Genomic DNA, 27,984 nt, shown 5'->3' with positions numbered 1-27,984 from the left:
ATCGCGCTTCCTCTTGACGGCCCACTTACCTGCTAGCTACGCCCCTCCTCGTAGTGGTATCAAATGAGCAAAAGTGGAGATCAAAGAGTGTTGTATCCGTGTAAGGGATTTCAAAGTCAGTGAGCACAATGTCAAGGTTAATACATTAGATATCAGACTACCTATTATCCAACTGGCTATCTGCTAGCTGATTCACCCCTTACAGCAGTATCGAGTAGTCAATATTGGAGGCTGACGAGTGTCATATCCATGTAAGAGGTTTCAAATCCTGTGAACACAACGTCAAGGTCCATTCACCAGAGATCAGACTACCTATTACCCGACCGACTACCTGCCGGCTGAGCCCATCCTTCCAGCGGTATCGAGCGAGCAAGATTGGAGCCCAAAGAGTGCTATATCTATGTGAGAGGTTTCAAAGTCTAGGAATATAATGTCAAGGACAAGAATTCGGATTACTAGGCTACCCATTGACCGACCGGCTACCTGCTAGCCGAGCCACTCTCTACAGCGGTATGGAGTAAGCAATAGCGAAGAACAGCCGGTGGCATATCGGGCCCAAGGATTCGCAAACCTCCAGACACGTTTCTAAAGCTCCGAATACGATTCAAGCCGTAGATCAGACCGTATTTTGACCGACTAGCTACCTGCTAATTGAACCACTCCTTACAGTGGTGTTGAACACGCATTAACCGAGTCTGAGAAGTGGAATACCTGTGTGAATAGATATTCGACATGACGCTACAGTGGATTCTGTAGTCGGGTCACCAAGATCATCATCATGCTTCGGGTAAAATTTCTCGTTTTTCTGCAACCTCCTAAACCCTAAGGTAATCACTCCAATTCCTTGAGCCCTCCCCTGCCGTCCCCGGCTATTCTCAATGCCCGTGATATGTGTACACCCAGCTGGCGCTGTCTGACGTGCCTCGAGGTGGTATCAGAAATCAGAACCTAACGCCCATTCACTATTTGGAACAGTCAGTAAGCTGTCCAAGGGCCCTCAGACGTCGTCATCACAAGGTAAAACACATGACACAGGCATGAAACATCATCAGTTCTTCTTGTTATTTGACTGCTATCCCGCTATGGAGTCCGTGTGCTTCCATTATGACCCTTCCAAAACCCCTCGAATCCAGCCCCAGTATCAAGCGTCGTCGTCGTCGGTCGGCCGAATCGGAGCGTATGGGGCCCTCTTAGGGGGCTTCTCGGTCTGCTGCACCGGATTTGAGGTAGGTAGCGGGCTAGGCCGTTCGCGGCCTCGTCGTCCGTCTCGCATTGGCGGCTCGAAGCGACTTGGGATGCATGGTTTGTCCGCCTCCTTTTCGCCCTCCTTCTTGTATGCCCCTTCCGTAGCCCTCCAATCTGCAAAGGTAGTATGAAGTCGCTGGATTCGAGGTCGGTGAGTTGAGGCCAGTCTGACCGCGGTAGGTCGGAGCGGCAGAAGGTGGAGGAGGCGCTGGGAAGAGAGGCGGTGCGGGCTGCTGTGACCTTGGTCTTCGAACATGCGGGAGAGGAGTTTGCCGCCGATGCAGATGGGTAGTATGAGGCGGTTCGCGGCGTTGTAGGCGGCGATGAAGGGCGCTGGCTGGATCAGAGGGCGAGGGCCGGCGAGAGAAGTGGATGAGGCAAGCCATGATGGTCGGCGGTATCAGATTGGAGGAGAGAAGGAGCGTTGCTGGCCGGGTATGGACGGCTGCGAGGTGGTTGTAGAGGTTCGGATGGCAGCGTTGCGGCACCGCGGCGATGGTGTTGAGGAGCAGGTTTGGACAGGCGGTCAAGAGGGTGCTGCACGAGTTGAGGGCCACACCTACGGGAAGCGAGTATGCACGCTGACTTCGAAGTCATCTCTGAGCTATGCCTGAGGTTTGCAGCCAGTTTGTACCATCGTGAGTCTTTCGGTGTTGCACTGCGCGTCGTTGCAGGGCCAGCAGCTTTGGCCAGCTCTGAGAGCCTCACGGCCGCACCACAAATTCAATCTCACATCAGAGAGCGGGCGAACGAGCTTGAAGTACTCTTACGTCTGATTCCTGGTTATGGTCGCACCAAGTTGTTGCGTTCACTCGTCTTCGCGGACTTCAGCAATTTGGCTTCGTCTCAGGACCACGGCGGGCTACAACTCGCAGCCAGATTCGAGCACTCAACGACAGCACCACGCCTTCAAACTTCACATGGAGGATGCGCAATTGGGCTTAAGACTATGCCCATTTCGTATTTCTGGGTTGGGAAAGCTAAAGGTGTTTGCATGATTCACTGTACTCCGACGTAGCGATTTGACTAGAAGTCTTCCGTAGCGTTTCAAGGTCCGGATCGTCTCACGACACCACCAGCACATCAAATTCTACAATAAAGGCGCGAAAGGAAGCGGAGTGCCCTTCCGAATCATAATCAGTGAGCGGGATATCGTACGAAGTCGTGGTGGTTCACAATTCTCTCCGGTCGACACGCTTGTCTGAATCACACAGAGTTGCCTCAAAATACCACAGCAACACCAAATCTTGGCCGGAAAATTCAAAAAGCACGTCAATGTGTTCTGGAGGGATGGGCAAGGGACTAGATAAAATTAAGCCGATGGACTAATTCGTCTTGTTGGCTTTCTGCCCGTCGGGGGCATACTCATCCGCCGCGACAGACTCAATACCACAGCAAAATCATCAAGCTTTGCCTAGAAATGGCGAGAAGAGACGCAGGAATTACTTCAGTTAGGTTGATTCAACGAGACATACCAAGGTGCTGGGCTGCCATGTGTTGCTGGTCCTCTGCTTGTCGGCAGCATGTCCAGACTCAACACCACGCACTCGCATCACGAAGTAGGTCATGTCATCACATAGCAGCATCATGCCGTGAATCATTGGTGAAGTTGGCAAGTGAACAATGATTGAAGCTATCTACATACATGATCAAGTCAAGTCAAGTCAAGTCAAGTCAAGTCAGTCAAGGCAGGGAAGATGATTTCTTCTTCGAAGATCCACACAAGGTGAATGTATCAATGAAAAAAGAGGCTGTGAAGCCATGCAGCCGGGCCCAACCCTCCCGACTGCTCGCAGGAATCCAGAGTATCCAGGTCAAGAGCAAGCTCAAGTCCAACTCTGCTGCGTCCCAGAACAAGAAAGCAAAGGGGAGGAGCACATACCTGAAGCTGAACTCTCAGGCATAGCATAAGCAAAAGCCCTTGAGACAGATCGCCGTCGCCATCACCGTCGCCGTGCCAGAAAACAAAAACAAGAACGCAAACACAAAGGACGTACCTGAAAGCCAGAGCCTCAAGGGGGATGGGGTGGATGCGCGGTTTGGCTCGCCCTCCATACGCAGAGCCACATGATGAAGGAGGAGATTGAAAGAAAGTTGTCGTTGTGAAGAGATGATGTTGATGGATGGTAAGAGCTCAGTTGCGGAAAGGGCGACCAGCCCTATAACCTAAACGAAATGGCGAAGCGCGCTAGCTGACTCATCAACGCTAAGCAAAGTAAGCGGGTCGGGTAGTAGCAGTGTAGGTAGGCCCGGCAGGCAGTGGAGGCAGTATAGGCAGGGCGGGCAGGCAGGTGGCGGTGCGGTGAGGCTGGTGACAGTCTCCAGTGAAGGTACGGGCCCCAACGAACTAGAGAACAGGAATTGGGGACTCTATGTGTGCATTCACTCAACGAGACAGCTCTCCTATGCATACTCTGGCTGTCTCTTATGCTTGAGTAAACTCTGACGGCCCCTCTGCGGCGAGGAGGGAAGAAGTTAGGTGTATCTTTCTCTATTGAAATCTTTCTATAGTACTCTACGAGACCCGTTGCAGGTTCAGCCAGAAGCTTTACTTCGTTCAATGTCATCTAGTGTGATCATGCTACTCCAGAAAGATTGCCAATGCTCAGTGACGCTCGCAGAGGACACGGCTGCGGGATGGCACATCAGGGATTTCCGCCGCCATCCAGCGTTGTTGAAGCCCACAGTGCCTGAGAGACATGCCGCGTCAACTGTCTCCTCAATGATGTGAAGGTCGTAAACCAAGCCTTACGGCCTCTGTTACTTCTCATTCTCTCTTGCTGGTGTCAGTAGCCAGATTGCGTTGGAACGCCTTGCCCACCACAACAGTCAGAACAAACCCACACGGCCGCCACGAGGCTCTCGAACCGCTCACCAGCATCTAGGAGCCAACTGCCTCAATTTGTACGTCTGTTACGTCCTCCTAGAGCAGATCCCTGAGGCATTGAGCAATGTTGGTTGCCGCAATCTGCCGTCGACAGCCCCGATGCCTCGACAGCCGCATGCCTCAAACGTGCGTCTGAAAGCTCACCTCCTCCTTTCCTCCTTTCCTCAAATGACACTGCCTTCTCCCAGGTTACAGTTCGCCAATTTCTGTAAGCGCTAAAAGATTACCAGACGCCGGTCCTCCTTCTCAAGCGCCTAGGACCTCCCGACAAAAGAGACAAGCCGCCAGTCTCTCTGACAATCCTGAGACATCCATCGGCCTATTCCCTCGCTAAAAGACCCTGCAAGTCGCCCATAGCTTCACGAAAGGATTGCAACTAGGAGGAAGTTACAATGGGTCGGATGGACAATATTCAGGGGGGAGGGCCTTCAAGCTGGACGAGCTGTAAGGGCACCCTCGTTTGAAGGCGGAGACTCGAGGTTCGCACTAGAAGCGAACGGGACATTAGGAATAGATAATCAGCCGCCAGCTCTCTTCTTCAAGAGCCAGGGCTTTCCACCAGCAGAGACAGGCTGTCAGTCCCTTTGACAATCCTGAGACCTCCGTCGGCGTTCCTCCCTCGCCAGCAGACCCTACAATCACTCGGGACTCCACAAGAAGATTGCAATCATGAGGAAGTTACAATGGGCCAGATGGGTACTACTCTGGGTGCGGGCGCCTTCAAGCTGGGCGAGCTTTAAGGAGACACTCAATTAAAGGCGGAGACTCGAGAAACACACTGGGGAGTGGCCGGGAGAGTAGGTACAAATGGTCAGCCGCCAGTTGTTTTCTTCAAGCGGCAAGACTTTCCGCCAGCAGAGACAGACTGTCGACACCATTGACGGTCTTGAGACCTTGGTCGACCTTTTCCTCTCTTCATTAGGCCTCCAAGCCACCCAAGACTTCAAAGAAAGATTACAATCAGGAGGGAGATACAGCGGAACAGATGGGAACTGACAAAAGCCGACGCCATCTAGCTCAGCGAGCTGTAAGGACGCGCTCATTTGAAGGCGGAGACCCAGGAAACACATTGGCGGATAGGCAGGACATTAGGCATGGAAGAGCCGGGGCAGGCAGTCGGGACCCTCCTCATCCTTCGTTGTGTATGAGCATCGCACACAATCAAAGGAACACAGCAGAGAGGAGACAGGACAACAGGCATGAGAGACAGAGCGCGGACAATCGCGAGTCTCCTCTTACTTCTTTAGTTGTAAGCCTGACACACAATCAGAGGGACACTCCAATTGAGGGGGGACAGGTTAGTGGGCGTGGACGAGGCAAGGTGGACAGTTGTGGGCCACCTCTCCCTTCGTTGTCTACAAGCGTGGCACACAATGAAAGAGATATACCAGAGAGGAGACGGACAGTATGCGCGGAAGAGACAGGGCGGACAGTTGTGGATCTCTTCTTCCTTCACTATCTATACGCATGGCACACAATCAAACATACTCTTCTTCCACGTGAGAGCCGGATTGTCATTAGAGATTTTTGAATGTGGACCGTTGCTAGTCAGTTTCTATTGCGCAGACAGAGCTCGTACTTCAGGTATCTGGACGATAGAATTAGTCAACCAAAGGAGAGACAAACAGCTGCCGAGACGGCAGACTTAGGGGATAGCTATGTAAGTGGTTGACATTCCGGCATGGAGCTACAAGTGACTGTCTCAAAAACAGAATGACTCAAAAATCAGCCGAATTGTTAATTGGAACTTTCGTATCAGATCCTTCATATCTCTCATCAGGAACACCTTGATACCCGGAGTAATACCTAACAAATACGACTGCCTTCCAACCTCCCCGCGCTCGTTCCTCATAGCCTTTCGAAGATACGGACCAAAAAAAGAGCTATGAGCGGCTGCAGTTGTATCCTCTGTTGAAGAGGGATTCAGTGGCCCAGCGTGGACATCATTTTGTTCTTGGCTCGAGAAATCTGGCAGGAATGGAGGGGAATATGAAGAGATGTTCTGGAGATGGAGAAGGAAAAAGAAATTCAAATTGAGCCTGAGAGATATTTTGATTGGGTTGAAGGCTATATAGTGGCTTGGAAGGCTACAAGGAGGTTTCAATGAGGCGGGAACACTGCAATTGAAGAAGTCTAGATCTCTTAATACCTGTTAAAAGAAGACCCTTATATACAAAGCTATTTCGAGATAGTTTTTATGACGTCGGCGTTCCTCACCGCGTCGGGCACCAGATTGTTTCTGGGTTGGTTGTACAACGTCCGCATATACTCGCAACTCGCAACCTGATCCTCCTCAATGACCGTGCCATCGTTCCGCCTGAATGTTGCCTTGGAGTCGCAGACCCACTGATGCACAAGCAGCACACCACCTCTTCGGACCCAGTTGTAGTAAGCACGACCATACCCAGTCACAATGGCGACGAATGTTCCCGCCTCGACCTTACCCTGAACTCTCCATTTGCACGGGTTGATCTGGTTTGTCTTGGGGTCTAGCCAGTGTCCGATTTCCTCAATGGTAGCAGCTTCTCCATGTACACCGTACGTCTTGTTGTCGAGGTTGATCATCATGGTAGCGCTCTGGGACTGCGCCTTGTTAAGAATGTACCAGGAGAAGCCTTTGCCCCAGCCGTGCATCCAATGCGACCCGCGGCCGCCCATGTAGTCGATTCGTGGCGGGATAACGCCGTACATGATGATCCGCTCGTGGATGCCGTGACCCTCCGCAATCTCGAGCTTCTTTCCAGCAAACTCGATAGTGCCGGTTACGTAGGCATGGACAATGTAGCCGGCGATGCCTTTCTCGTCCGTGGTGAGATCCTCAAACTTGCCGCAGTGGTAGAAAGCCTTCCCGCGCTGCTTGAAGTGCAGATCGACCGTCACACCAGCGTGGGTGCCTTTAACGTACCAATTTGGCGGTTTGTTGATGAAGACCCGTCCGCCATTCTCCCATGTTGTTTCGTCGGGAGCTTCGGTGACCTGCAAGCTGCCATAGGGGAGGTAGTCATCGATGTTCTGGCCCTTGTTCACGTACGGCCGGTCCTGAACCACCTTCTCTTCTCCATCGCCGAACTTGGCAGACACAAGAAGGGTTTGTGTGATGTTGCCATCTACAATGACTTCTGGGCCCTTTTGCTGGTAGATGAACATCCACAGGTGGACGTCTTCACCGTTTGTGGCACGCGCTCGCACTACGAAGCCGTTGTCGTTGAAAACTTCATTGTGTTCTCGGTTTGCAATTAGGAATTTCTCGGAGTCGATTACGGGGTCAGCCGTATACGTTCCAAAGAGGTCGGAGTCGTCGGCTGGCATTTCGATGATAGAGAAGTTGAAGAGAGTAAGGGTTTACGGAAGATGGTGCTCGATAGTCCGAGAATACGTCTGATACAGTGAGCAAGCATACTGTATTTATATATGAAGTCCACAAGCTAGCACACGTCAGATGCGTCTGACAGAGGGCTCATGTTGGGGTCGGAATTACTAGGTAAATCTTTCCGGGGAACCGCTTAACCGCACTACGAAACCAGAATAATCATGGAGATGGATGGATTTAGAACTCCACTGACCCCGAAATACCAAGGAAGCAAGTCCTGAGGAAAAATCAACTGCGTGACAGCCATTGAGTCGCTGTCTTTTTCGAGTCCTTGTTGTTTCAAGGTGTCTCAAGTGGCATTTTCGAAGAGGTGGGCGCTCCAGCAGAGGGAGCGAACAGGTCTCTCAGATGAGATGCAGGTCGTCTGGCTCTTTGCTGAATAGCATGGGCAATCTCTCTTCGTTCTTCCGTAGTCGAGAATCCTTGTGGTGGTGGGGAGGAGGTGTCTGATGCGGGGTCTTCCAGCCTCGTTTTTTGCATGACACGAACCCACACCTCGTCCAGGGGCGGCATGAATCGCGCTAATCAACCCCTCATCGCACGAGCTTCCGTCTGCAAATATCAGCGTTGCACCTTGGCGCTGTATACATTGCATATATAGAGCGTTCTAGCGCTTCATAGCGAATCCAAGCTGTGAGTAACATCTACTTCGTAGTCAACTCAACACTCCAAATATCAGACGCTTCCACGAGTTCAGAGACGCGCACCTACGACGTCATGATGCATTCATACCGGTTATCGCGCCCTCTTAAATCAACAGACTTATTTATGGGCTGATCCTGTACTCTCTCACTCAAAGCTTTAGGATATTTCCACGTCCTATAGCCTCATGAGACACGTGTCAATCCATGCGAGCGATTAAATTCAGGTCGAATCGCCTTCTCAAACACCCCACTACTCCCCGGCTATCTCGAAGCATGGCTACTCATCCGAAAGAGGTCAAGAGTAGGAAGTACGGCCATCTCCCACTCTCAACTTCTGGTCCGCAAGACTGTGCATTGACGGTAAAGTCCTCTGCCGTCACCTCCAAAGCTGATGCTGATCCCGCGCGATAGGGTTCTGCCTTACTCCGGACTCCATACTTCAACAAAGGCTCCGCCTTCACCAAAGAAGAGCGCAAGACATTTAAGCTCCATGGCCTTCTTCCCCCACACATCCAGTCACTCCACGAGCAGGTTCAACGCGCATACGAGCAATACAGCAGTCGTCCGAGCGATTTGGCGAAGAACACGTTCATGACGAGCATGCAGGAGCAGAACGAGGTGCTATACTACAAGCTTATCCAAGACCACCTCAAGGAGATGTTTTCTATCATCTACACGCCGACTGAAGGGGACGCCATACAGAACTATTCGAGGTTGTTCCGCAGACCTGAAGGGTGCTTCTTGAACATTGAAGATGCCGACCGAGTTGAGGACAACCTGAACCAGTGGGGGAACCCGGAGGACATCGATATCATTGTCGTCAGTGATGGGGAGCAGATACTCGGTATTGGCGATCAAGGCGTCGGAGCTATCCTCATTAGCATTGCAAAGCTGGTGCTCTACACTCTCTGCGCGGGTATACACCCTGCTCGAACGCTGCCGGTGGTGCTGGACTGTGGAACGAATGTAGGTCGTAGATTGCGTGAAAATGTTGTACTGGCTAACAAAACTTAGAACCAGGAGCTGCTGGATGACGACCTATACCTCGGACTACACCAACGACGAGTTACGGGAGAGAAGTACGATTCATTCGTCAGCGCATTCGTCGAAGCAGCCCGCAAACGCTATCCCAAGGCTTACATCCACTTCGTAGGTTGAACCCTGGAAGGGTGAGGACCGCACTGACTGTTACTAGGAAGACTTTGGTCTGCACAACGCACGGCGCATCCTAGACAAGTACACCCCTCAGATCGCCTGCTTCAATGACGATGTCCAAGGAACCGGATGTGTAACGCTAGCAGGCATCATGACCAGTCTCAAAATCAGCAATGTGAAATGGGACGACGTGAGGATTGTGATGTTTGGATCGGGGACTGCTGGTACGGGTATCGCGGATCAGATCATGGACGCTATTGCGGTAGAGACGGGAAAGTCGAAAGAGGACGCAGGTCTTCAGATATGGTATGGATGAAAATGAAGCTTGCGCTTTCTATATTGCAGTTTTCTAACTTGGTCATTAGGTGTGTCGACAAGCCTGGTCTGCTGCTGCAATCCATGAAGGACGAGCTCACACCGGCTCAACACCCATATGCCCGCGCAGACGACGACTGGAAGAACAAAGATCATGGAGACCTACTGAGTGTGATCAAAGAAGTAAAGCCGCATGTGCTGATCGGCACTTCAACGAAACCCGGAGCCTTCACCAAGGAAGTCGTTCAGGAGATGGCTAAGCATGTTGAGCGTCCAATTATTTTCCCACTCAGCAACCCAACCAGACTGCACGAAGCGAAGCCTCAGGACCTCTTCGATTGGACGGATGGTAAGGCTCTAGTTGCGACCGGATCCCCGTTTCCGCCTGTGGAGCACAAGGGAAAGAAGTATGAAATAGGTACGTTGGCTTGTTACTCCAAACACGATCTAGTCTCAAACATACTGACAAGCTTCCAGCTGAGTGCAACAACTCCGTCACCTTCCCTGGCATTGGCCTCGGAGCGGTACTTTCCCGTACACGCCTCATGCCTCCCTCCCTCCTCGTCGCCGCAGTCCGAGCCCTCGCGTCCACCGCCCCCGCGCTCAAAGACCCGACCGCCGGACTTCTCCCTGATGTCACCGACGTTCGCGAAATTAGCGTACAGATTGCCAAAGCTGTGATACAAGCCGCTGTCAAGGAGGACCTCAATCAGGAGAAGGACATCCCGACGGACGAAGAGGAGCTGGGAGATTGGATCCGGGAGCAGATGTGGGACGCACGGTATCGGGACTTGAAATACGTACCTGAGAAGAACGCGACTTCTCTTGCTAAAGGTGAGGCGGGGATTGGAACGGTGCGACGATCTGCTACCTTTTCCTCGTAGCGTTGAGAGGTATATTGAGCGTTAGATGGGATAGATGTCCCCTTAGAATATGGCTTGCGGCGTTAGAACAGCCTTGACATTTGAAATGGAAGTCATTCGCCAGCTTTCCTAGAGTCCGAAGGATACGAAGATTTACCCTTTGAAAAGCCAATAGCCTCGGTAGAAGCATTACGTTACATCACCGACGTCTTACCACCATAGCACTCCACGGCACCTCCATCATCCCTCCAACAGCGACCACAAGGAAGCGTGGAGAAAATAAACGAACCAACCCATCCATACCCAACCCACACGCTACCTAAGCCTCCTCCAGCCACTCCCCCCTAAACCTTCCTCGCGCCGCAACCCCCGTTTCAACCACAACTCTAATCTCGACTACCGCGCCAACCTTCTCCAGATATACATCCAGATATACATAGCGACCGCAATCTAAAACGCTCGGTTCCCACATCGCTCCCGCGTGGCGCAGCCTGTTCCACTCGAGGTCCCCCTCCCCTGCCCGGCCCGCTGCAGGGATCGTATCGTGGCTGTGTCGGTCGCGGGTATTTACGCGAACGGGGACGGCTCACGTCAGTGATCGCGAATCTGCCATTTTCCTAAATAGGCGAGTCGGTGGGGACCTAGGTATGTGACTATATTTGTGCGGTTTTGGATGCGGTGAGGGGATGGGGTGAGCGCTGGGGTGGATTGAAATGGGGATATGGTGGGTTTTGGCGGCGGGTTTTGGAGGTTGTGGGTGTGGTAAGCGATTGTGGAGGACTGTTTTATGCGAAGAGGGCGGGAGGAGGGAAGGCGCGGGGTGGTAGTGGTATCCGTGCGGGAGCGGTGTGAGGACTGAGGACGGGAGAGGTTGGATAGAGGTTGTTGTTGGAGGCGGCGACGGTTTAGATTTCGATGGACTTTCTTACTTTATATGTAGGGTTGGACGTTTCTGAAGTGATAAAGGTTAGCAACCTATCTCGTCTAGGCAGTTTGGAAAGGTAGGAGACTTCTCATCAACGCCTAGAAGCATGCGTGTCCAACTGACCTTCCTAAAGCTCAACTCCCACCATTTCAAGCCCACTGAAGTCCAATTCCTTGGCACTCCAGCCGTGCGCAAAAGAGCTTCCGTCGTATCACCGACTTAGCACCTGTGTAACTAAGTTAGCAAAGCTGAGGAAGCATGAAGCGCTGATCAACCCACCTCATCTCACTCCTCCTCCATCAACACCGCATAGAACATGAGACAACAAACCAGTAACCCCACGACGGCTACTCACCCAGCACAGGAGCAACAACCATCCGTATGACAAGCGGACCACCCCGCCTCGCAAACGCAGACGCGCTCAGCAGCTCATCCCGTCGCACCACTCATCCCTCCCGACCGGCGCATAGGACAAGAACCCAGGAATACAAAAGCACAAGGCGTCTGCAGAGCAAACCACAGCGCTCATAAAGAGATGAGAAGGCCAGCTCGGAGCCCGGCACGGCGAATGGGAAGAAGGTTTGGCTGCTGTGCCGCACACACGCCTCACTTCGCGTTCTCGCGTTGTGTTGCTGCCCTCGGAGCTTACATTGGTGTGCCACGGGAGTGCCGTAGTAGTAGCTGAGTGGTGGGTACGTATATTTGGATGGTGCGGGCCGCGGCGGATAGGAACTTGGGGGCGGATGGAGAGGGGCGAAGGGAGGATTCGGTGTTGGTCAGACGGACGGGCCAGAGGATGCAGAATCGGATGGGGTGCATGGTTTTAGTTTCACGCAGGTCGAGTAGAGGAGTGTAGCTAGTAGTTATTTTGTGTTTCTCTATAGAACAGATTTCAGGGTCGTAGGAGGATTGGTCGGTGATGCTATTCATGGCGCTATCTACAGGCTTTTGCTGGAAGTGCGGTGGGGTCCTGGTCTTTGGGTTGGTTTGCAGTCAAGGGAGACGAGGTGTTAGTCTTGATGACAGATTCTTTGCTACTTTTGAAAATGGTATGCGACGACGTGGCGCGAGATAAGTGTCTCCGTTGGCATTGAGATGATGTTTGCCTGGCGGTTGTTACCTACGTGGTCCTTTCGTTGATTATCCTGGCTTCGGAGGGTGTTTCCAATCAACCGGGATCTTCAGACTTTTCGTTTTACGGGAGAGAAGAGTGGTAGGAAGATCTACGCCTTGAGCGGCCTACGGCGGCTCAACAGAGCGCTAGCATTGCGGCGAGGACAGGTCGTCAATTATCTAGCAAGCCACAATGCAGAGATTCTAGCGCCAACATATCTCTGATAGGGCCTATGATAGGCTTGGAGCAATAAGTGATGCTCAGCTGGGCCCTGTATACCCAATAGATGTCGACCTTGAACGGTCGTTTGAGACACAATCTTAGTGTGATGAAACTATCATGGATCAAACGAAGTGAATCACGCAGACAGGTAGCAAGTAATATAGCACAATCGTTGAGTTGCATTTGTGTTCTTTCGTACAGCGCCACACAGTGTTCCGCACAGCTGTGCCTCGAGGCCATCATCAACCGGTTAACCCTGGTGAGGGGGCAAATATCTACATGATAAAGAAGAAGAGTAAGTCAGAAAAAAGATGAGGTCATGAATTGAAGTGGCACAAATAAAGCCGAGAGATGATGGTATGAACATGTGGAAAGCAAGAAACGACAAACGTTACGCGGAACTAAACGCTGCATCGCGCTTTCAGCGTCCAAAAAAGCGTAGATCAAAACTTGCCAGGCTTCGCCGAGTCTGCCTACGGAGCTGAGAATGCAGAAATTTCAAAGTAGCGAATGAATATGAGAACGAAACATAAAGCGCTTCTTGAACGCATAGAGGAAGTCATGATCGTCATGATCAGACTGAAGAATGTAAACCGCCCTCACCCTAGTGGAAAGCAACCTGAAACCTCCGTAGGATTCTATAGTATGCTTGTGGCGCCCATCAAGGCGGGATTTGCAGGTATGGCAGGAAAGGAGGTGCATCGACTGCCACAGGACTCATTGTGTAGTTGGCGTAGGAGGGTGTTGAGTGATCGAAAGTGGTGTATGGAGTTGGGCCAGGGTCTATTTCACCCCATTTGCGTGCACATTGCCGTGCTGACCATCGTTCTGATGCACCAAAGTCGGCCATCTAAGACCGTCAGTCACCGAAGTTTGACGAAGCAGCTTTGGACACATACCTTTTGGCTGATGATCTCGAACTTGCTCTGTACCCAGTACTCGTGGGCCAGACGGAGAGCTCGCAGGTCGGCTTCACTCCAAACACGCATGCGCTCGCGCAGCCGTTTCAGGCGCATTTGCAGCGCAGGGATTTGATATGTCTTTCCAAGTTCAGACTGGAATTTGGCGGCGATGTCTTTCCAAGGCATGTTTTCCTCGTCCTTCAGTTGAACTAGAAGCTTGTCTTCCTCGCCTAGGTCTATAGACATAGTAGCGGTCGACTCCGACCTCTTCCGCCGCTTAGAGACGTCCGGAGACTCTTCATCGTCCCGGGTTCGTTTCCGCTGGCTGTGGCTGGTCATGCCAATTGGATGAGGAGCGATGGGGGGATACATCCGTCGTGGTTGGGGTGCAGCAATCTCACGAGCAGGAGTTTCACTGCTTCGAGGAATGTGGTCCCTCACAGGAGGATAGCAGGTGCTAGAGTAGTAGGAATCAAGTGAGCCTGAGTTTGAGATGCCGAGCGGGTTCACAGTCCAGGAATATTCTATCTGATTCCCTGGGGTATTGGTGGGGCTGAAAGTACTGGGGCTGCTGCGCGGCCGTGCAGGAAGCATCGAATCCATATGAACAAAGCCATACATGTACGGTGGGTCTGTGGCTCGCAGCGCGGGCCCAAACTGCCCGCTGCGCGAGTACTCCTGGGGCGGGGCATCAGAAACGGGGGAGAAGGCCGTCAGCGAAGAGGCCTTGGGGTAGGAGACTGAAGTTTCAATCTTGGGAAAGTCCGTGGGGGGCGAATACGACGTCAGTGAGGACGTGTGGGGTGTCACATATGGCTGGTCGTATCCATACTGCCCATAACCAGACTGCTATGAGAATGTCAGCTGGATAGAAATAAAAGAGGAAGAGGAACTACAGTGCGGACCTCGTTCGAGCCGTCTGGGGCGGCGACGCTGGGCCCATACCAGCTGGAGCTTGGCAGGCCAGTATTCATGTCGGAGGCTTGAGCTGGCATAGCGGAGTCGGACATGTACAGCGGAACCGTCTCGGGCATCTCCAGCGGGGGAGAGGGCGGGAAGACAGTGAAGTCCTGGTGGGGTAGAGAAGCAAAAGGCCACGCTTTGGTCTGCGGGGGCACAGCACAGTCGACGACGGCGGACATCAGTGCTACCAGAGGTCGATATAAGAAAAAGGACTGGTCAACAGCAGGGCATGCTGGAGCGAAGAGAATATGCAGAGCTGATGGAAGTAGACAGGAAAGAGATATTTGAAATAGATACAGGCGCAGGGCTGCGCTGCGCGAGGGCTTGGATATGCAGCTGGCGAAGCTCTAGTTATTTATCACCGCGATGGCATATCCACCCTGGGGACGCAGCCACTGCCCGTTAGTGCGACAACTCTATCGCTCCCCGGTCCACGGAATTAGAGCAGCGCAGCAAGCCCGTGGGCCTGCTCGAGCCATGCCATGCACCTTACCATGCACCTTAGCGCCAGCCCTCCCCTTCCGTCCCCCAAGGCCCCGGGAAGCTTGAGCCTCGTTGCTGCTGGGCAAAACGCGGTACTGCCCGGCCCAATCGCTGTGCTCCAACGCCGCCAGGGACATGCCCTTGGGAATGCCCTTGGATGAGCCCGCGGAGCGTGGCATGACGATTCGTGCCGGCGGGAGACTCTGGGAGCCTTCTACGCGCAGTTGGCGACCGCATCGCAGGCCGCTGCCCTCGACCGGCGCGCGCCCGCCAGAGTCATAGGGGCGTCCTGTGCGTCCCAGCGGCGGCCGCGCCGGTGCTCTGGCAGCTCCTCCAGATGGCGAGAAGGCCAGCGCCTTTCCGGCTGCAGGGAGAGTGAATTGTGATGAACTGCTGTCCGTGCCTGGGTGCCGTGGTGGCTCTTGGGCGGCAGGGATTGCGATCCTTCGCACTGAAGGCTTGGACCCCCCTGGCGTGCAGGAAGTCTTGCAGGAGGCGTTCCACGCGGGCCGTGAATGGCCTGGGGCTGCCCCTCGACCTCGGGCGTCGTTGACGGTGCGGAGATTTTCGCGTGTCGTCCGCGAGGGAGAGGGTGTGGTTGGCCCACAGCGCAGTGAACAGTGAGCCATCACGAGCGGGCGCGTAATTACAGCAAAATGGCCCCAACGCGGCTCGGGGGGCTGAAACTTCAATAGTATAGGCGCCTAATAGACCCACTTGCAGTGTGGCACTGTCCGTTAATTGGCCATATTTAGAACTAATGACCGCAAATTGACCTGCTGCCCGCTCGCCCTCACCGTCTGGTGTCTGCGCCCTCGAGCCGAAGCACTGACAGCCATCGTGGATCCTACTGCGGGTCAGCAACGGGCTGCTAGCCAGGAGTCGCTCGATACGGCTTGCTGAGCGGGCCGTCACTATTGTTTCAGTGACGTGCGCGAGCCCTGAACGGCTAAACCAGCTACCACCGCTGGCCCGAGCACCACATGCTCTTCCCAAAGCGGACTGGCATGTTCACGCTATCATGCCGCTCGCTTTGGAGGGGTGCAGAAGAAAGGCAGAGTGGGCAGGGACACGGTACCGCTTGCGACTGTTTCAACGGCTACTGCAATTCCCGCAAGCACTGGGTGGCATGCAATGCTACCGCTCGCCAGTCGTATCTCATCGGTATCTGGTGACAGTTCCCTCGAGCACGGGCGTGACTCGACCGTGGCGGCATATTGCTCAGTGTGGAGAAGCGTTTCTCGGTGCGAGGAATAGAATTCCAATTATGGGAAATGAGTTTTGACAGATGAAGAACATACGAGAGCCACGCGTTCCTGTCTGGTACTCTACGACCCGTCTGCTGCGTCGTTCTCAGCTGGTTCCGGGAGTAAAATGTTCGGAGGGTTCGAATAGGCCGAATCATGTGCAATATCAACTCCAATGGCTGCATCTGTGTGGCCGATCACCGGCGAAGGGAGCGTCCCGAATCCGAGCGCCAGATCGTGCCGACTCGGCTCCAGCATCTAGGATATCACTGCCAAGCGCGGTTGTCAGCCGGCAGGGACCGCACCTGGACATGACGAACGCTGAGTCGATTCCCGCTGTGCCGCAGCGTTGACAGACAGCATACAAGAGGCCAGTGCGTCACCATGAAGGCGTCGGGCAGGGCATCTTCCGGACATGTGTGTTCCAATTGCTCCCCTGAACCAGGCTCGCGGTCATGCGGGAAGCTTCATCCTCTGCCCTCACATATTGGCCATGCGAAATAAAGGCATCGAGGCAGGCAGGGAAGCAAGCTGGGAGACCGTTGACCCAATAAGGCAGCTCCCCAGCCAGCAGCTCTCAGCCTGCAGCGCCTTGGCTGTCGTGTGCGCGATCCATGTATCAGACCACCTGGCACCATGAAGGCCCGTTTCCTTCTGTGGTGTATTCGCGCACACCGCCGCAAATTAGTTCACATTCGCGTAGAGAATGAGAGCAAATAGCGACCCAAGCGGCTATGCAGCTCGCAGAACGGGCTCCCTTGGGGAGGAAGGGGGTGGGCGGCTACAAAATGAACCGTATTCGTCGCCAGCGTTTCTCCCCACTCCGGCTTGCCAAACCGCCGTGGACAGGCCGTCGGACGGTCTCTGCATGCTGTGCACAGCGCCACCCCGCTGGACCCGCAACCCTGCTGCTATGTAGATCGCCGTTGCGTGGGTTGGGTCGCGCTGGTAGCCGGATCGAGGGCCGCTGAGCAGCGTCCGTCGCGTCGAATCGTGTCGCTGACGTCCGTCGTCAGCACTTTTCGTCCCTGGATCTGACCATGCGGTTTTTCATTGTTGCCACGAGGTCCGAGAGCGCGATGAGACAGGCAGGCCCATGGGTATGATGTGGAGAGATCCTCGAGCTACAGACCCCGAGTCATTGCAATCTTCTAGCGGCCTTCTAGAAGGAAGCACAGGCCCTGCTGGTGAAACGAGCCCTATCTGACTCTGGAATTCTAACGCATGTAGACTGAAGCTCGGGACTGAAAGTGTGGAGAAACCAACCCATACGATTCGAGCTGTGCAGGGTCTGTAAGGCTGTGATGTCTGATAGCGATTTAAATGCCGGTCTGTAGCCGATGGGCAGATTAGGGCAAACACCATGCCCTGAAACGGTGCTCTAGCTGGCTGAAGGGATGGAACGAACGAGGCTGGAAGAGAGCTTTGATCGGGACCTGGCAGGGCTGCAGTTCGTATAGTAGTGAAGGATTCTTCACTGACGTGGACTTAATATAGTCGCTCGCACTTAGAACGCCATCAGCCAGCACAGCTACAGGCTCTGCATCTACTGTTCTCGGAATAGCTGGCGGGATGTTTCCAACTTCTAAGGTGGATGCCCCAAAGAAGATAGGCCGCATATTAGCTACCAGGCTCAATGCGAATGCCTCAAAATGCGCTACAGTAGGATATCGTACCCTGCCCTCTTTCTCAAAGCTGAACATGTCCAGCTGATGAAAACATGACAAATATTCAGCCCTCCAATCTTCAAGATTGCTGCCTGCATTAGCGAATGTCACTGCTCTCGCAAAAAGGCAGCTTGACAAATACTCTGCGTCTTTCGCATCGATTTCTGGTATATCGCCAGGGCTACTACTGCTGTGCTCATAGAGCTGTGCCCGGCGTCTGGGGATGGTCCCGTGAAACATCTGGTTGGCTCAGCCTTCGCTGTGGCCTCAGCCCTCAACGCATCTCTTCGCATCGGTCCGTTTCCTGCGTTTCTACGACAACTCTGCCTCGCTGCTCTAGCACAACGGTCCATACACTCGAGACTGTACCCCAGCAGAGCGACTTCCGCTGCATCCGTGCGGTTCGGGTCGTTGCATTTCTCGCGCTGCCTTATCTTGGGGTAAATCCTTCAGCTCCTCAACCCCCACCTCAACGATTCCCAGCGACGTCCAGCAGCCCCCGACAGGCTACTGAAACCCACGATCCTCCCGATCCGGCCATACCGTTCCCTCGTCGTTGAAGGCACGTCTCACGATCGCGAGGACTGTGCAAATGTTATGGGTCAGCTGCAACAGCCTGTGCTAGCCTCTTCTGCCTAACGGACCGCCCTCGATCACTATTCCACACCTTGCATGACATCCAGATACGCGGTTTCAGATTTAGAAGGGCAGTCATCGCTTCAGCCAACATCTAGATAGATCCACGCCTACACTGAAGACGCTGAACTCTGACCGTGAGCTGGCCGTGAGCATGGAACTCCCTCAGCATGAGCAACCTGCCTCTTCAGGACGCGAAAATGGCGCAACCTTCGATCATCTGCCTGCTGAGTTGCTGCTAAGGGTTGTAGAGTCCATTCCCAGTACCGAGACCGGCACTCTGCATAGCTTGTCATCCGTTAGCCATCGCCTACACCAACTCGTGGAGCCATACCTCTACCATACGTTTCAGCATAATGTACGCATACACAAGCCTCTGTGTTACTTCATCAGAACTCTTATCGAACGCCCAAAGCTAGCCCTCCTCGTCAAAGATATTGAGATTCTTGCCTGGAGAGAATACGACTCTGACAAGTGGAGTATTAACAGGATGGATCCCAAAGAAGTTCGCTCTATCCGCTCAGCAATGGCAACCAAGGCCGCCGATTTTCGCTTTCACAAACAGTCAAACTATTGGGAGATTGCCCTTTCCTTGGGTGTTGATCACGCAGCGGTTGCCCTGTTATTCTTCATAACCCCAAACGTCGAGAACGCTAATTTGCACCACTTCATATGCTCCAACGACTTCTGGTTCATTCAATTGCTGACGGCTGCGTACAAAGACCCAGACCCGGACTTCAAATTCCAAGGACTTCCACGTCTCAAAGAGCTTACACTACAAGCGGGATCTCGAGAAGGCGCACGCGGCCTGGCGCCCTTCTTCCTCTTCCCCGCGCTCTCTAGGCTTGAAGTGAACAAGGCGTCAGATATGTACATTCACCAGGAAGACTGGCAACCATATACGTCGAACATTGATACGCTTATCTTGAACGAATGCAACCTCAGCGTGGAGATTACCGAGGCAATTGTTCTCTCTTGCAAGGCTCTCAAGACCTTTGAGTGGTACACAGAACCGGGGAAAACCGTACGAAACCTAGTAACAGATCGACGTTTCCAAGTCATTTCTTCTGCTCTTTTGAATCACTCCACGTCCCTAGAAAAGCTAGTCATCCCATCTCTTCCGGCCTTTAAGCTTATACCAGACAAGTACCCTGCACTACGCGACCTCCGCTTATTCCTACGACTGAAGATATTGCGCGTTGCTCTAGACACAATCGTCGGACGCTTTGGCAGCGACTCGGACCCGGAGCTGTCCCTAGCGAACGCTTTGCCTCCCAACTTAGAACAGTTGGAACTGCAGTTTGTCTGGGGTTATTGTGACGACGCGGGCATCGCACCCTCTTCCCTCACTGAGGCTAATCGGAAGCTTTTGTACACACTTTCAGCATTTGCAGGGGAAGCGTACCGCTTTCCACACATGAAAGTATTGCGTTTGTGCGGACGGCCGAAATCGCTCCACCATTGTGATGAGATTGCGAGCATGTTCAAGCAGTTGGGGGTCTCCGTGAGTATGGAGCAGTGGCCCAGCAGGAATGAAATTCCACTCACAGATAACGACGAGTTTGCATTTGAGTAGAGAATCGAGCTGGATTCCATCTTCATATATGCTACATGATAGTGACCTAGGGTAGCTTCCGAGGGTGGTTCTACGTGCTCGGTACCCTCGCAAAATGATTGAAAACTATTCGTAGATTCATGTTACCCATTATTTACACATGCGACCAGATCTATAATTCAAGCATACTCTTTTAGGATAGTGCATACAGAGAACCGCTGTCTGGGGTCCTCTAGCAGCATCTAAAAATTCAACTACAATGTAACTAATTCAAGACCGCAGATCAATCCCATCTCCGCTTTACTCTCCAAATATACTGAAGGATTCCGTTCCCTCCCCATCGCTACTGAGCAACTGCGCAAAAGTACTATATACAGACCCTCATTTAAACATCACGATCATGGTCGTCCCGCACGCTCCTGATTGGCTAGCGCTTGTCGCAGCAAGGCCACGACTCCACTCCAAAGCTCAGCCTCCTCGACAGCTATCAATAGGCATCCCCATACCCCCTCAATACCACAACCCCGTCTCCAAACCCGCCCGCGCATGAGCGAGATCCCATGCTCGCTACGCATCACAGCTAGAACCGCCGTTCGTACAGCTTTCTTCCCTGGGGAACGGTAATAGCATCACCCCCAGGCACTACCTCGCCCACCATGCCAGGGTTCCACTTCAACGTCTTCCACATCCTCGGCGACGTGTCCCACACGACGTCGAAGCTTGTGTTAATATGGGCGATTCACTCCAACAGCAGCGCTGAAGGTAGGAACGCCCCTTCTGCTCATCCCTTACCATCACAGCTACAGCCAGCTAACGCAATCCCCGTGTCTCCCAGGCGTCTCACTCATCACGCAAGTCCTCTACGCCACCGTCTTCCTCACCAGATACCTCGACATCTTCCACGTCCCCGCCACAGGCGACTGGAACCATGTCTGGAACTTCACCCTCAAGATCTTCTACACCCTCTCCTCGCTCTACATCATCTTCCTCATGACGCGCGTCTACGCCCGGACGCGCGAACGAGAAAAGGCGTGGAAATTCGGCGTCTATTGCTTCCTCGGCGCCCTCATCCTCGCTCCCATCTGGTTCGGGATCTTCCACAAATTCATCCTGGGGACGAACTGGTTCATCAAGGTCCGCCATCCCGCCACATACACTCTCCCCATACCCCATACCCCACCCTCTCCTCCCCTCCCACCTTCTAGAATTAACGCATCGCCAGCTCACCTGGACCTTCTCCGAAATCCTCGAAGCCACCGCCGTCATCCCCCAACTACTCCTCCTGCGCCAAACCACCGTCCCGACCGTGCTCGACTCCTTCTACCTCGTGACGCTCGGCGCCTACCGCCTCTTCTACGTGCTGAACTGGATCGTGCGCGGCGCCACGGGCGACTACCGCACGCCCGACCCCACGTCGTGGACGTTCGGCACCCTGCAAACCGCGCTGATGGTCGATTTTGCGTGGGTGTATCTGACGCGCCAGCGGGTTAAGCTGCGGCATGGCGGCGTCGTGGATAGCGAGGACTTGGACCAGGGGTGGTTGATAAGGCGGCTCGTGGGGCGGAAGAGTGGGGATGGGTTTGATGAGGAGGAGGGCGCGGATGGGCCGCGCGATGGGCAGGTGGGGGGGCATGGGGCGGCGCCGGCGGCGGCGAAGTCGTGGGGGAGGAGGGGAATTAGTGTGAGTGCGGATGAAGGGGTGTTGGAGGGGGAGAGGCAGAGGCCGAAGCCGAAGAGTACGGATCCCGAGGCGCAGCCGTTGGCGGATCCGGATGCGTTTGAGGAGGATAGTGATAGGGAGGAGGATTTGCATGCGAGTGGGGTCAGCGGGGTCAGTGGGGGGGATGAATGGAGGGATGAGGAGGAGAGGAGATGAGCGAGTGGGGTTGAGTTGAGATAGGGGTTTAGCAGTATTGGCGATGATTTTGACAGAGTGTAGGCTAGGTGTAACATGAATCGATGTCGCGAAGTTCCCATCTGGCTTCCCCTTATTGGTAGTCCAACCAAGCTATCAAACACCATCTCACGCGCAAGAACATTAATATGCAAGCATCCAATTGACCGTGGCACGCCGGGCTTTTTGATTTATAGGTACACCAGCGCCTTGGCGCAGATCTCAGAGTCTCATCAACCCCAACTCCGTCCCATGATGATCATGCTACTTCAGAAACCGAATAGAATATGCCCCGAGTTCCCTTGCAGCATTTACTCGTCATCCTCGTCCTCCTCCTCGGCCTCGAGAGTCGTCATCGCGATTCGGTCCAAATCCCGCTGTCCGCTCTGGGTGATGCGACGGCCACCCTTGTCCTCGTCCTGCTCGAGCACACCGATCTTCTCGAGCGCCTGCATGACCTTGCGGTCGACGGAGCCGGAGGCATCGACGTGGTGGGAGGGGCGGGATCCACGGTTCTTGGTGGAGCTACAGAAATATCGTTAGTTAGAATAGCATTGCAGACAACTTGGGATGTACGAACCCGTGAGCTTTCCGTAGACGGCCAACACCAACGGTCTTGCGCATGTAGACGTGGCGGGCGACGGAGGCAGCGCGAATGTAGAACCAATCAATGTCCTCTGCACACACAAATTAGCCTAACTAGCAAAACGGGGACAAGAGAGGGAGGAGACGAACGCGGCGGCAGCTCCTTGGAGTGCGAGGTCTTGACGGTGTCCACCCAGCCTGTAGATAGTCGTGTCAGCGAGCGGTGCGCATGGTATCCCCCAGTTACGGGATTCAGGCTGGCCCTTTTGCACGCGTGGTTACGAACCTGGGCTGCGGATGAAAGTCAGTATACCACCCCGACTGGAAAATAGAATGCTGTGGGATTTGAGACATACATTTGGAGCTTTCCCTGTCGCTTCAGGAAAGCGGCGTAGGCGGTGATGAACTTTCCGGCCTAGTGGAGGGTGTTAGGATTTCACTGCTTCGATGATGGGGCGCGAATTCCTTACCTCGACATCTTTGACGGTGACACCTGGCATGATTGCGGTTGTAGAAGCGGTCCTGGGGGAGTGGCAGGGGTGGAATGGGGCTTCGAGAGGTGTTGTCGGCGTCGTGGATTTGCGCTGGCGATTTGGTGTTGAGAGTTGAGAGATTCTCGCTTGTCGGAGCGAGAGACGGGCCGCGTGACAAGGGTTTGCGGAGTGTATCACCTCACTCGTTTTCGATCCATGATATGATGAGCATCATTGAATATTCTGTTCGCGATGGGAACTTGATTATTTCACATTGCTTACCAGTGCTTCTCCCCTTTCCCACATTAATAATCTAGAGGTGTCGTTATCAAGTTAATGGTATTATTCTGGTAGAGCACTATGCGAAAACTCTACCATCAGAACGTGAACAATGCTCTATCACCCCTGTGTTTTATATAATATAGGCGTCTCTAGAAGCGCGAAGTATAGGTTTAGGGCGTTGTCATGTAGCGCAATGTACACAGGTAGCCATGCAGAGTATCACAAGCAGTCGAGGCGCTATCTCATCGAGGTGAGTGCGTAGATTATAATCAGGAGACAGGACGAAGATTGTAGGCATATATTCCTTGCGTCAGAAACTCTTTTCTACATATATCATGGGAATCAACAAAGGCTAAACGCCCTTTCAATTTGTCCTTGCGCCCGTTCTGATTCTAGTACCTCTGCCATATCTCAATTCTTTTAGGCCTGTACCATGAAAACAATGGACTGAAGTAGAAAGAATATTGATTTACAGCACGGATAGTTTTCGAGAATCGCCAGGTTTGGATCATAATAAGAAAGTGTGCCGTCAATTGTGGTTTATCTGAGAAGCTGCTAGACTGCAATCACAGTTCGCACGTGTTCAGGCTAAGTAATAATGGCTCAACATGATCATATTCACCACTCTGGGTGCTTCCATCACGGAGAAGCTTGTCGCGTCGAGCAAGCGAGACAATGTAGCCTTCACCTTGCCAGATACCTCCGCAAAACTTCAAACACACCCTCCACCTACCATCATCTTACAATCTACGCTACTTGTCATCATGGCAGAGCCCACCGCGCAGGTAGAAGAACCCCCGGAAGACTTCGCCCTCCTCGGAGCCACGGCCGACGACGTCGAAGACATCTGCAACTTGGCAGTTCTTGCCCACGCAAACGACAAGCTGTACAAGCCGATGATGCGAGATATGAGCGCCAGGGACGAATACAAGCTGTGGGCGTACCACGTTGCTCCCCGCTTTGACAAGGACGCGCCGCTCGAGAAGAGCTTCAAGATTGTGCAGTTAGCCACGGGGTATTGTAATCAGTTCCTCTTGGAGATATCGAAAAGGGACTAAGAATGTCACGATCTAGAAAGCTCGTCGGCTACACGCAACTTTCCTGGCCTACGCCTAAGACCGAAGACCAAAAGAAGGAGTGGGGTGAGATGTTGAAAGCACAAGAGCTGCCCTTGATTGCGGGACTTGATCCATACCTTGCCAAGTTCTATTGCTACAGGCAAACAGAGTACCAGATCGAGTGTGGTTCTGACCAAGAAAAGCACTTCAGTAAATTAACGCACTCCGACACCACATTAAGGCTTCTACTAATGATTACAGCGCGCCATGGCACCTTTGTTCACCCTGATTTCCAGCGCCGCGGCCTCGGTACGAGGCTTTGCCGCCACTGCAACGAGATTTCCAACAAGCACGGTGCTGCTATGTACGTCAACGCAAGGCCGGCGTCTTTGAAGATGTTCCAAGATGTTGGGTTTGAGGTGGTTGGTGAGTTGAGGCTTGACATGAGCAAATATGGACTAGACGAGGACGTTAGTCACGTGTTGAAGAGAGAGCCTCAGCCACAGTAGGTGTCCACGTAGTCGTGGGGTTTCTGGGAAAAGTTGCACACTTCGGCAAGACGGGCCGTCTAGGCGTTATCCTCGTATCATTGGCTGTAGACCGGCATGGTGTTGCAGAAGATCTGCGGGGCTTGGAAAGGTTTGTGAGATACCCCAGGATAGAGCACTAATCTCAACACTGGATGAAGCATACTCGACATCGCAAATTAGAAGACAGTGTCTACTCCAATCACGTTTCGTCAGAGGATCTATTTTACCCAGTAGCTGCTTCTGATCTACCCTCCGAGAATTTGCTTGGAGCGCTTTGTCACCGATGTTTGGGTTACCTCACCTTACTCAGAAAAAACCGACCTGACATAAGGCTCTCACGCACAACATTCAGACTACCAACTTTTTCTAATGTTTGCTATGTTGTTCGAGTGGGGTTTTCTAAGCCACGAGGTGGCGTGTGAGTCTTCAGGGATGCTCGGCAAGTTCTCGCTTCCGTGATCACGATATGTCACCCTATTCCACCAATGCATATCACGCTGCCACAACCATCGCAGTACCACCTCCTCCAAACGTGATAATATGTATGGTATATTTTTTAAAAAGAGTCGGCCGATTGCACAGTTCTTCCGGCCTCCGACTTCCGATGTGACGAATCGATACGCAGGTGACCTCGGCATCCTCAACCGGGCTCGTATAAAGCAGGACACTGCTGTTGCCTTCGCATTGCATTAAGCATCTTCATTCTGAGCACAAACTCACACTACTGCTAAAAGCCCTTCATCAACTTAGCAAATTCGCATGTCACATCAAACCCCTCCAGTTCGTCGGGCTAGTATTGTTCACTCCCCAACGGGGCTCTCTGAGCACGAGCTCCGGCAAGAAGCCGTTACAGAAGGCCATGACGCCGATATTGCCACTAATGATGGCTTTATACTCAATGCAGAGGGAGAACTTCAGCTACAGCGGTCGATAAGTAGGCGTCATTCGCTTTCGCGCCAAAACACAGCTTCCAGCGAAAAGGAAGCAGGACAACGGAAAAAGCTATCGAGTACGCTCCAGAAAACGTTCTCGCGGTCAAGTCACGCAGCGTCATTGCCTTCTCATGTTCGAGACATTCCAAAAGACTTGGAAGCAGCGGCTACTTCCACCACTTTCAATTCAGAAGAAGAAAAGCTGGAGTTCGAGAAAAACACAGTTTGGTGGGATGGACCAAACGACCCCGCAAACCCCAGGAATTGGAGTACGAGGAGGAAAGCCGCCAACGTTATTCTCATAAGTTTTATCACACTTCTCACGCCACTAGCCTCATCCATATGCGCACCCGCAATCCCGGAGATAATGCTTGAGTTCGACATCAAATCATCGAGTCTCGCCGCTTTCGTTGTATCATGCTACGTCCTTGGATTCGCTCTCGGTCCTCTTGTCATCGCGCCGCTGTCTGAAGTCTTCGGTCGCGTCCCGGTCTACCACATCTGCAACGTTTGCTTCGTCTTATGTACCGTTGGGTGCGCGAAGGCGAATAGTACGGGAATGCTTATTGCGTTCCGATTACTTTGCGGCATCTTCGGAAGCTGTCCTCTTACGAATGGCGGTGGCTCCATTCACGATCTCGTTCCTGCAGAGCAAAGAGGAAAGGTGGCTGGTGTATTTGGATTGGGCCCGCTTTTGGGTCCCATCATTGGCCCGATTGGGGGTGGATTTCTAGCCCAAGCAAAGGGTTGGAGATGGGTGTTCTGGCTGATTACTATAGTGGTACGTTTTCATGCTTTGGTGTATATGCGCAATCTAACGAAGGAGTACTAACACTTATCAAAGAGCGGCACGTCGACCCTCGTCTGCTTCGTCACAATGAAAGAGACCTACGCCCCCGTAATTCTCCAACGCAAAACGCGCGCTCTCCGCGCCTCTACCGGAAACCTCGAACTCCGCTCTCGCCTCGACACAGGCCGCACCACCACCGACCTCATCCGCCACGCCCTCCTACGGCCCCTAAAAATCCTCTTCCTCTCCCCCGTTGTTATAGCATTCTCTGTATACTTGGCCATCGTGTACGGCTACATTTACCTCCTTTTCACCACCATCACACCCATGTACGAAAAAGTCTACGGCTGGAATACCGGCATGACCGGCCTTGCCTACCTTGGAATGGGCATCGGCAGCCTCCTCTCCCTCTTCGTTTTCTCACACTTCAGCGACAAACTCATGAAGGAGCGCGCCAAGGCCGAGTCAGGATCAGTAAAGCCAGAATACCGTCTCCCGCCTATGATTTACGGCGCTATCTCCCTTCCTATCGGTCTCTTTTGGTACGGATGGAGCGCCGATCAGCACATCCACTGGATCATGCCCATCCTCGGCACCGTGTTCGTCGGGGCTGGCATGCTGCTCATCTTCATGTGTACGCTTACGTACATCGTTGATAGCTTTGCGTTGTATGCGGCGAGCGCGTTGGCTGCGAATACGATGCTGAGGAGCGTGGTGGGCGCTGTGCTGCCGTTGGCGGGCACACCGATGTATAATGCGCTAGGAATTGGTTGGGGAAATAGCTTGCTTGGGTTTATTGCGGTTGCGTTGGTGCCTTTGCCAATTGTTTTTGGGAGATATGGGGAGTATTTAAGGACGAAGTTTGAGATTAAGAATTTGTGAGAAGCATACGGTTTAGGGAGGGTTAGGAGACCTTGCGGTCGTCAATGATGGTATCATCGACTTGTATAGTATAGCTGAAACCTAATTCTTGACGCCTTTCATGCAAGACCTTACGCTATCCTCAGTGGCTTTTGTCTTCTAAGGACTAATCGTGGTGGATGAATACCAATGGCTGTGTTTTGAATTCGTGTGGATGTTTTCTGGAGATTCCGTAGAAGCGAGAGTGAGGGCACCAACGATAGAAGTAATGGCGACGGTACAAATGGGACTGCTATCTGTGTAGTAACTGGTGCATAAACGAGACCTCATCCTAGAACTCTCCAACACTGGATTATCTCATCCTTCTCACCCGAAAACATGAATCA

At 53.0% G+C, this 27,984-nt stretch overlaps 9 protein-coding genes across 9 annotated transcripts; 5 read left to right on the top strand and 4 right to left on the bottom strand.

Annotated features, from left to right (window-relative positions):
* Positions 1-1,141: 1,141 nt before the first annotated feature.
* BDZ99DRAFT_528151 (uncharacterized protein) lies at positions 1,142-2,739 on the bottom strand (the record flags this gene model as incomplete). Its single annotated transcript, XM_033726348.1, has 2 exons — positions 1,142-1,578; positions 2,721-2,739. 2 exons carry the CDS (start codon positions 2,737-2,739, stop codon positions 1,142-1,144), a joined length of 456 nt encoding a protein of 151 aa, XP_033568644.1.
* A 3,470-nt stretch (positions 2,740-6,209) lies between these two features.
* BDZ99DRAFT_504388 (uncharacterized protein) lies at positions 6,210-7,646 on the bottom strand. The gene is made up of 2 exons (XM_033724040.1): positions 7,611-7,646; positions 6,210-7,557 (listed from the first exon to the last, which is right to left on the bottom strand). Exon 2 carries the CDS (start codon positions 7,439-7,441, stop codon positions 6,311-6,313), a length of 1,131 nt encoding a protein of 376 aa, XP_033568643.1. The 5' UTR covers positions 7,442-7,557; positions 7,611-7,646; the 3' UTR covers positions 6,210-6,310.
* Positions 7,647-8,419: 773 nt separating this feature from the next.
* BDZ99DRAFT_402742 (uncharacterized protein) lies at positions 8,420-10,500 on the top strand (the record flags this gene model as incomplete). The annotated part of the gene is made up of 6 exons (XM_033716305.1): positions 8,420-8,506; positions 8,558-9,112; positions 9,161-9,295; positions 9,342-9,607; positions 9,667-10,034; positions 10,094-10,500. The coding sequence occupies 6 exons, from the start codon at positions 8,420-8,422 to the stop codon at positions 10,498-10,500; spliced, it is 1,818 nt and encodes a 605-aa protein (XP_033568642.1).
* A 2,901-nt stretch (positions 10,501-13,401) lies between these two features.
* BDZ99DRAFT_402730 (uncharacterized protein) lies at positions 13,402-13,981 on the bottom strand (the record flags this gene model as incomplete). The annotated part of the gene is made up of 2 exons (XM_033716303.1): positions 13,402-13,590; positions 13,619-13,981. The coding sequence occupies 2 exons, from the start codon at positions 13,979-13,981 to the stop codon at positions 13,402-13,404; spliced, it is 552 nt and encodes a 183-aa protein (XP_033568641.1).
* Positions 13,982-18,978: 4,997 nt separating this feature from the next.
* BDZ99DRAFT_469415 (uncharacterized protein) lies at positions 18,979-20,228 on the top strand (the record flags this gene model as incomplete). Its single annotated transcript, XM_033721492.1, has 1 exon — positions 18,979-20,228. A coding segment is annotated over exon 1 (1,046 nt), but the record flags the coding sequence as incomplete, so codon positions are not given.
* A 430-nt stretch (positions 20,229-20,658) lies between these two features.
* Positions 20,659-22,206, top strand: BDZ99DRAFT_429515 (ER lumen protein retaining receptor). The gene is made up of 3 exons (XM_033717226.1): positions 20,659-20,955; positions 21,029-21,327; positions 21,416-22,206. The coding sequence occupies exons 1-3, from the start codon at positions 20,850-20,852 to the stop codon at positions 22,067-22,069; spliced, it is 1,059 nt and encodes a 352-aa protein (XP_033568639.1). The 5' UTR covers positions 20,659-20,849; the 3' UTR covers positions 22,070-22,206.
* Positions 22,157-23,172, bottom strand: BDZ99DRAFT_504383 (40S ribosomal protein-like protein S19; the record flags this gene model as incomplete). The annotated part of the gene is made up of 5 exons (XM_033724039.1): positions 22,157-22,612; positions 22,668-22,764; positions 22,823-22,875; positions 23,029-23,087; positions 23,143-23,172. 5 exons carry the CDS (start codon positions 23,170-23,172, stop codon positions 22,399-22,401), a joined length of 453 nt encoding a protein of 150 aa, XP_033568638.1. The 3' UTR covers positions 22,157-22,398.
* Positions 23,173-24,712: 1,540 nt separating this feature from the next.
* BDZ99DRAFT_469413 (uncharacterized protein) lies at positions 24,713-25,382 on the top strand. The gene has a single exon (XM_033721491.1). It carries the CDS (start codon positions 24,737-24,739, stop codon positions 24,992-24,994), a length of 258 nt encoding a protein of 85 aa, XP_033568637.1. The 5' UTR covers positions 24,713-24,736; the 3' UTR covers positions 24,995-25,382.
* A 210-nt stretch (positions 25,383-25,592) lies between these two features.
* BDZ99DRAFT_469412 (bicyclomycin resistance protein) lies at positions 25,593-27,965 on the top strand. The gene is made up of 2 exons (XM_033721490.1): positions 25,593-26,728; positions 26,792-27,965. Exons 1-2 carry the CDS (start codon positions 25,775-25,777, stop codon positions 27,617-27,619), a joined length of 1,782 nt encoding a protein of 593 aa, XP_033568636.1. The 5' UTR covers positions 25,593-25,774; the 3' UTR covers positions 27,620-27,965.
* Positions 27,966-27,984: the final 19 nt, after the last annotated feature.

The sequence above is a fragment of the Mytilinidion resinicola genome, assembly GCF_010093595.1.
Source record: "Mytilinidion resinicola strain CBS 304.34 unplaced genomic scaffold BDZ99scaffold_37, whole genome shotgun sequence".
Lineage (NCBI taxonomy): Eukaryota > Fungi > Ascomycota > Dothideomycetes > Mytilinidiales > Mytilinidiaceae > Mytilinidion > Mytilinidion resinicola.
This window is presented reverse-complemented; position numbering and strand designations above follow the sequence as displayed.

Bases quoted from the DNA above. Each gene is read 5' to 3' on its own strand.
- BDZ99DRAFT_504388 (XM_033724040.1), bottom strand. From the start codon at position 7,441: ATGCCAGCCGACGACTCCGACCTCTTTGGAACGTATACGGCTGACCCC.
- BDZ99DRAFT_429515 (XM_033717226.1), top strand. From the start codon at position 20,850: ATGCCAGGGTTCCACTTCAACGTCTTCCACATCCTCGGCGACGTGTCC. The intron at 20,956-21,028 runs GTAGGAACGCCC...CGTGTCTCCCAG, and splicing joins CTCCAACAGCAGCGCTGAAG to GCGTCTCACTCATCACGCAA. The intron at 21,328-21,415 runs GTCCGCCATCCC...ACGCATCGCCAG, and splicing joins GGACGAACTGGTTCATCAAG to CTCACCTGGACCTTCTCCGA.
- BDZ99DRAFT_469413 (XM_033721491.1), top strand. From the start codon at position 24,737: ATGATTACAGCGCGCCATGGCACCTTTGTTCACCCTGATTTCCAGCGC.
- BDZ99DRAFT_469412 (XM_033721490.1), top strand. From the start codon at position 25,775: ATGTCACATCAAACCCCTCCAGTTCGTCGGGCTAGTATTGTTCACTCC. The intron at 26,729-26,791 runs GTACGTTTTCAT...CACTTATCAAAG, and splicing joins TCTGGCTGATTACTATAGTG to AGCGGCACGTCGACCCTCGT.